Raw genomic sequence first — 7595 nt, 5'->3', positions numbered from 1 at the left:
CCCCAACCCTGACCCCGCCCCGCCCCGCCTCAACGCAGCACCAAGCACCCACACCCCGCACCTCGCAGTTCACAAAGCCCTGCGTCGTCGCTGCGGTCGGCCCATGCGCCGGCTGCTCCGCCGCCGCGCCCCCCGCGCCGCCGGCCGGCTTGTAGCCCGTGTAGCCGGGCAGCCGGGCGCGCGAAAACTGGTCCAGGCCGGACAGCAGCATGGAGGCCTTCATGTCGGGGCGCGGCGCGGCGCCGGCGGCCTGGGCGCGCGCGGCGGCGGGGGCGGATGGGGCGGCCGGGACGAAGCCGGTATACCCTGGGGTTGGGAGCGGGGTGAAGGGAGGGCCGAGGCAAGGTGACGAGTCCTGGGCGTGAGGGGTGCGCTGTTCCGTGTCTGACTTGCGGCGCGCGGTTCCATGTCTGACTTGCGGCGCACGATCGCGTGTCGATTGGGTCTGCAGTTGTCAGCGCATGCTGAGCCCGGTGGCGCACCAATTGGTACAACAATACGCTTCATCCGTGCTTGCAATGCGTGCAAGCTGGACCCGCAATTCGAAGTCTCTTCGATTGTGATAGCGAGGGCCTGCCGAGGTGGCGGCATGCTGACCTGGCACGTGGTGGCACGCCCTGGTTGTGCCCTCGTTCAAGTCTCGTGTAGTGGCGAGCAGCGTTGTGGCAGCCCTCGGATCGGCCGTCCCCCGCATTCGCGCGATAGGGTCTCCCACAAAGTCGCGCGTGTACGACGACGACCCGCAGAATCGCGCGCCTGCGCTCGCTGCACGCTGCTGCTGCTGCTGCTGCTGCTGCTGCTGCTGCTGCTGCTGCTGCTGCTGCTGCTGCTGCTGCTGCTGCTGCTGCTGCTGCTGCTGCTGCTGCTGCTGCTGCTGCTGCTGCTGCTGCTGCTCCCGGCCGCCAAGGGTCAAAGTTGAGGCGCCGTCAAGGGTACCCTGCTGCCATTGGCGAGCAGCCGCTGCCTCTGAGCGATCCTGGATCAGGCGGTTGGCCGCGCCGTATGTGGTGCGCCACCCCACAGGCGCACCCATAGGGCCGTTGCCGCTGAGCGTTCCCGCCGACGCCGCGCCCCCTGCCAGCGAGCAGGCAGACTGCGCCCGGCGCACGCCAGCGGCGCTCGTGCCCCGCGCGGGGGCGTAGCCGACCAGCGTGGCGGGGACGCCCTGGGATGCGGCGAGCTGCTGCTCCGCAGTGGCGGCGCCCGCGAGCAGCTCGGCCCTGTATGTTGTCGTCCCAACAAACGGCTGCGTCCGGCCGGCCGCAGCGCGCGAGCGCTCCTCGAACCAGTAGCCGCCCCCCCGCTGCGCCGCCGCCTGGGTCGCGTTGCCGTTGCCAGCGGCGGCGGCGGCGGCGGCGTGCGGGCGCAGCTGGCCGGGGGCGAAGGTCGCCCGGTACTCGCTGGCGCTGCGGGGCGCGGCGGCGGCTGCTGCGAGCGCCGCCTCGGAGTCGGGCTGCCGCCCTGCGCCGCCCAGGGACAATGTTGGCGCATGGTTGCATCAGTAGCTGGAGCCCAGGAGGGCCGCAGGAGGTGCAGGCTGTTTGGGTGCGGCCCTTGATGCATCCAACCTCCAGGCAGCTAGTGGCTGCGGGGCCCACCTGGGCGGTGCTTCGACACCTTCAACGGGATCGGCGCTGTTGCAAAGCCAGGCAAGAAGCCGGTGTAGCCCGGTATACCCAGAAGTGCCTGCACAGTGATCGCAGGGGGCTTGATGGTTGGGCAACGCGCCTGACATGCACATGCAGCGGCCGCGTGTCTTGCATGCGCATGCAGCGGCGCACTCGTCGTGTTGCGTGCAGTAATGCTGGCAGCAGATGGTTCTGAGCTTGTATTCCCGCAACTATTGGAGTACAGCTGTTAATGCTGCGTACATATCCCATTCCTGTGGATTAATAATGTCCTGCTACCTTGACCATGCCCGATAGCACTTGTGCATCGCAACTCACCATGCACGGCTCTCGCTGTGATTCGACCATCCTTTCACTGTGTAAGTAGCTCTGCATCACAATACTATGTGGATGCAACGCATGCTCGTGATGATTGAAGTTCGGTTTTGCACCCGCCACGGCCTCCTAATTCACAATATGATAAGTGTAATCGATTTTATAATGCACTCATGCAATTGTACGCTAGGCGGTCCCACTTTCTGTGATGAGCGGCAGGTGCTCACCGACAATGACTACTGAACTACAGTACAAAACTCCTGCTGATGAGCTGAGGGTCTGCGTTGAGGGTTTGCCCTTTCGCGCGGCTAACATGCACATGCAGCCCCATGGCGCGCTCAGAAGCGCACCCGTTACATTCATGTCAAAGGAAATCAACCACGACGGCCTTGTTTTGGGCGGCTTTCATTGCCGCACTGTGACTGTGATCGAGACGCGCAGGTGCATGCAGCTGACAGGCCTTGCAGGTAAGCTGCATGCCTGAATGATCACTGTTAGGCAGGCACTGGGTGCAGGCCGGCTTCAGTGAGTTGCTTAGTGGCCACTGGCCAGCCACGGATCGCAGCAACCCAGTTTGAAACCGACTGATGCCAGAGGGGTGAAGCAACTGACGGCGATGATCACGTGCACCACTAGTGGCAGTATTGCCCCAAGCAAGGCCTTAACTTGGCTGGGGTGACGAACATATGCTGCCATTCCAGTCTTTTTTTACACTGGTGCAGCTGTGCAGAACCCACGGCCGACAGCCTTGCGCAGGCAGATCTTGCGCAGACCTGGACGGCCAACACCAGCTGGTTGATCATCACGGCACGGAGTGACGGCTTGACGAGTGATGTGTTCCACCTCCTCCCTCGTCTTCCGGGCTCACACACCGTCCGCTAGTGCATTGGACGCTCACTCAAACATAGTCAGTGGCCACAAACAAAGCAACAACAACACTCCGCTCATCCGTACGCCAACACTGGCCGCAAAACTGTTTCGATGACTCATGACGCGCACCCAACGGAGATATACACACGCCAAACGCAGGCAAGATAACATCAAGAGGGGGAAGCGGGGACTGTGCGAAAGCCGGAAGTGTGTGGGGGGATGCTGAAACACAGCCGCATTGAATCCTCGGCTTCGTGCGCACATACAAACGCGAACGTGGACGCCGCATGGTGGTATGTACTCATGCAGACATCCTGGACAGACCAGGCGCACGCCCATCTGCGGCAGACCGCGCAATGTTGAGAGGCGGCCGGGGCTTCAGCGGCTTCCGCTCCGGCCGCCCCAAGCAGGGTCAAACACGCAAGGGCTCTCACGCACGCACAAACACACGGCACGAACCCAAACGTGCGGCAACACTGGCCGCCAGGACTGTGAACAACAGTGAGTAGGGCGGCGGATCTTTCAGCTTGCACGCAGGCCGACGACCAAGAGTCGACGCGGCGGGGCGCACGTATGTATATGTGCAGTCGCACTGGGTGGCGCGCCTGCGCCAGTGTATCTCTGAACGCCCGCAAACAAACGGCAAACGCGAACGCAGCGCGATGCCCCCGGATGTGGGATGACAGCAGCGTTTTCTCTCTTGCAATCAGGGATCCCAGAGGGCTCCCCAAAAGTCACTTCCCTTGAAGGTATGGGAAACAAGGTGAGGCGAAGCGTGAACGACACCAGCCACGCGCGCGGCTTGCAGGTGCGGCGCGGTGGGCCTGTCCCACGCCGCCGAACCAGCAAAGCCGCGGGAGCTCAGGCGACCCCTTGACGGCGCGCCGCGCTGCCTCAAAAAATTGGTTTGGTGTTCCACTATCGGACAAGGAAAAGCTGAGGTGGGAGGGCTGGCACACGCGGTGGGTATGATGTAGTGCGTGGTCGTGCGGCACACGCCTATCGAGGCCGCCGTGCAAGTGCTGGGGCCCCGGGCCCCTTCTTCCTACATTGCAGGGCACTCGTGCATCGAAAATGCAGCCCGCAATAGCAATGATGGACCCTGTGCCCGCCACAACACAGCGCCCTCAAAGCCCATACAGCGCCGGCCAGGTGGCAGCCATGGGGCCAGCGGGGGATCCATGGCCGAGGGACGCAGCGCCGCGCCGAGCGCCGGCCGTCAGACGCCAGAGGCGGGCAGGGCGATCACGACCGCGCTCGTGTTGTCGGCGTCGCCAGAGGGGCTGCCCACTGCGAGGGCGACCGCGTCCTCCACCAGCTGCCGCGCGGCCTCGGCGGCGCTCTTGCCATCTGTCAGCGCATCCATGCAGCGGTTCACAACCTCTGAAGGGTCCATCACGTCCCACACGCCTGGGGTTGGGGCGGGCAGGCGCCGAGAATCGTGGTGTACGAGGGACGCGCCCGCACGTCTGCCGAGCCTGGGGGAGCGCGCGTGCGTTGTGCGTGGACGCCCATGTGCAGCCGTGCATGCATGTGCGCGTTTGCGCGCGTGCGCACACTTGCCCCTGTGTGTGCTGCCGGCCGGCAAGTGTGACCCAGCAGTGCGGTACGGCCATCAGATGTGTGGTTGTTAGCGTGTGCAAGGGGCGATCGGCTGCGACGCCCCGCACGGCTGCACGGCCGCCGCGCGCACCGTCTGACGCGAGGACGACGCAGCAATCCTCCGGCCGCAGGTCGACGCAGGTGACACTCGGCTTGTGCAGCACGCCAAAGGTCTCCATGTGCTTGTGGCCCTGAGGCATGGCGCGTGCAGAGGGGGTCGGCGAGCGCAGGAGGCCTTGAGAGAAGGTGGTCGAGGGAGAGAGACCGCTGAGTTGACAATACAAACCATGGCAGTGCTGACTCAGACCTGCGAGGTGTGGGCGCCTGGACCGCTGGTCGAATGGACGGCCGCCCGCAGGGCATGCAGCGCGGGGCCGGGGCGAGAGGCCGGGGCGGCGGCATGAGCCTGGCAACGGGGGCACTCAGAGCGTGCACACGCACCAGGGCGCGCGTCACGCTGAGCTGGTAGCCGGCCCAAAAGCCGCCGCTCACGGCCATGTACCTGGGAACCCAAAGAAGGGGCGGGGCGCACGTTCATTTTCCGCGCTTCAGCTGCGAGTCTGGGGCGCCAATCCCATTAGGGGTGCATGGTGGTCGGCGCCACAGCTCCGAACGCGGAGAGATTGGGTGCAAATATCGAATGAGGGCAGTGACTGCAGGACGAGGAGACATCGTGGCGCACGACACGACCAGGTGCAGCCGCGAATGGCATCGACGGCCTCCCCCTCCCAACCCCTGGACCCCCCCCTTGCGCACCCGTCCTGCGGCAGTATGCGGACGGTGGCGCCGTAGCCCTCTGAAATGCGCGCCGCCTCCTCGGGGTGCAGCCCGCAGTGCTGGAAGGTGAGCAGGCGCGCCCTCACGCCGCCCTCGTCGTCAAGGCTGCGGCGACGTGCGTGTGGGTGCAGGCGCATAAAGTTGCATGTGTATGGTTTGAGTGCACGTATTTCGTTTCACCCGTGCTTTGGGGGTTGTGTGTGTGTGCACGCCCACCCACAGCGCACAGCAGTGTGTGTGTGTGTGTGTGTGTGTGTGTGTGTGTGTGTATGTGTGTGTGTGTGTGTGTGCGCGCGCGCGCATTTGCATGTGCATGTGTGCAAGTAAGCGAGCCTTGCATGTGCACGCACCAGTACTTGTGCGTGCAGCAATGTAGCGAAGAGCACTTAAAACAGATAACAATTACGGGAGGGGCCAGCTCTCACAATCCTGGCAGCCCCGGCCCTAACAACAACGGGCGCAAGCCGTGGCTGCAAACACGGCTCCCCCCAAGCCGCGTGGCAGGCTGGCCCCGAGCGCACCTGCCCAGCACTGCGCTGGAGTCCCCAACGTTGCCGACCACCAGCCGTCCCCCCTGCAGCAGCGCCACCGTGCACGTGGCGCCGCATTCAAGCGGCCGCCATGCGGGCCCCGCGGACCGGCTGCCCTGCGGCGCGCCGTACATGTGCAGTCCGTCCTTGGACTGGAGGCAATAGACGGCGGGCGCGCCCGTGCGGGAGTCCGGGTAGCTCGCAGTCCGGGGCGGGTCGTCGTAGATCTCGAGCGCCGACGCGTGGGCGGTCTGGAAGGCGGCGTCCACCAAGGCGCACAGCTCAGCCTCTGGGATGGCTTCAAGCGTCCGCGTCGCCGCCGCGGCCGCCGCCGCGTGCGCCAGGCCGTGCAGAGGGGTGCGCTCGAGCGCGCCGTCGCGGCCGGCGGCCGCAGTGGGGCCGCTGGGTGGCCCGGGCTGGCCGTTGGCGGGCGCGGCGGGCGTGGGCGCGGGTGTGGGCGTGGCGCACGCGGTGGCGGCGGTGATGAGCCGCCGGAGCTCCTTCACGACGGACAGGCCCCCGGCGCTCGCCGCGCTCTCCCCCAGCAGGCCGTGGCCGTCAAGAACCGCGCCGATCAGCAGCGGGGGCGGCGGCGCCTGGGCGGCGGCCGGGTGCGGCGCGTCGGCGGGGGGCGGGCCGGGCCGCCAGACCTCCTGCCACAGTTTGGAAGGGTGCGAGCGCGGCGCCAACATTGTGCTACACTGGCGGCGGGCCCAATGCTGCAATATGCTTTTAAAATCAACTTTTGGCAGCACCAACTTGGCGGTGCCGATTTGTTGCTGCCAGCAAGGGCGACGAGCCGCCTGTGCGGCGGGCGGCAGGCCTTGCTGGAGATACCCCAGAGCAAAGCGTCCCGCCGACTTGGCGCTGCCCGCCACCGGCAAGCTGCGCACGCACGCACCGTCTGCACATAGTCCTGATTCAGATTGCCGTAACGGTTCCCTGTTGAGGTGAAGGCGCCGATGTCCAGGCCCTCCGGCAGTGCCATTGCATGCGGCGCAACCGCGCCAGCGCGCTCAGTGCCTGGCGCGGCACTCCTGCTGCTGCAGCCACTAGCAAGCCGGGGCGTGCGTCTCGAGAGGCGCCTTCACGATTTAGCTTGTTAGGAAGGGCCTACTGAGGATGGCGGCTGCTCGGAAGAGGCTCCGACAGAATGGCAACGATCTACACCGGGCCACGGGAGGTGCTGCTTGGGAATTTTGAAGCCACACAAGGCTGCCAAAAGTATTCACGCGTCTTCCACCTACGAAACAAGGCGCTTGCAGGAGGTGGAGCGGCAATTGAAGTTCAACTTGCAGGTCAGGCAGACCTGAGTAGAAGGCATGCGGCTCACACACTATGTATCATAGTCCTAAAATTTATTCGCGTTGACTACCAAATAGCATGCAACTAGCATGATGCTGACAGGGGCCCCGCCCATGCGAGCTCCTTGGCTATATAGCACGCAGCAGTCGTATCTGTGCTCCTTTCTGACGGTGATCATGGGCTGTAAGGGGACGCCGAGGGCGCCTGGCCCCGCTTGGGCAAACCCTGCTCCCTGTGCTGCTGGCCGAGGCACCTGCTCGGTGCGCCCTGCTGCCTCCACAGAAAGGCACCCGTGCGCCCACTCCCTCTGTCCTGGCTCGTAACAGTGCTACTATCGGGCGCTGGTGTTGATCCTTCTTCGGGGCGGGCGCGCTTTGCCCTGGCGAGCGGCGCCGGCAGGCTCGGCCCTGCAGCTGGCAACCGAAGCCCCAGATGGCCCCACGCTGACGTCAGCGGTCAGGGCTGCCGATGATTTAGAACGAGGCAGCACTGACAGCCTCGGCGGCTGCACGGCCGCAGGCAGCAGCAGCGGCGGCAGCAGCAGCAACGGGACCGGCAGCTGCGGCAG

At 65.3% G+C, this 7595-nt stretch overlaps 2 protein-coding genes across 2 annotated transcripts in view; both read right to left on the bottom strand.

Moving 5' to 3' along the window:
- The window catches only part of MNEG_1080 (hypothetical protein), a gene marked incomplete at both ends in the record, with an annotated part of 2914 nt that extends 998 nt beyond the window's left edge, over positions 1-1916 (bottom strand). Inside the window, 4 exons of the mRNA XM_014050434.1 lie at positions 62-306; positions 598-1461; positions 1599-1686; positions 1908-1916. Of these exons, the coding sequence (XP_013905888.1) occupies positions 62-306; positions 598-1461; positions 1599-1686; positions 1908-1916 (1206 nt within the window). The remainder of the gene's footprint in view (positions 1-61; positions 307-597; positions 1462-1598; positions 1687-1907) is intronic.
- A 2116-nt stretch (positions 1917-4032) lies between these two features.
- Positions 4033-6710, bottom strand: MNEG_1079 (putative protein phosphatase 2C 12; the record flags this gene model as incomplete). The annotated part of the gene is made up of 6 exons (XM_014050433.1): positions 4033-4223; positions 4507-4606; positions 4857-4917; positions 5172-5297; positions 5714-6375; positions 6624-6710. The coding sequence occupies 6 exons, from the start codon at positions 6708-6710 to the stop codon at positions 4033-4035; spliced, it is 1227 nt and encodes a 408-aa protein (XP_013905887.1).
- Between the last annotated feature and the right edge of the window lie 885 nt (positions 6711-7595).

This window comes from Monoraphidium neglectum (assembly GCF_000611645.1).
Source record: "Monoraphidium neglectum strain SAG 48.87 unplaced genomic scaffold scaffold00102, whole genome shotgun sequence".
Taxonomy (NCBI): Eukaryota; Viridiplantae; Chlorophyta; class Chlorophyceae; order Sphaeropleales; family Selenastraceae; genus Monoraphidium; species Monoraphidium neglectum.
The sequence above is the reverse complement of the archived record's forward strand: the minus strand, read 5'-3'. Positions and strand labels throughout refer to the sequence as shown.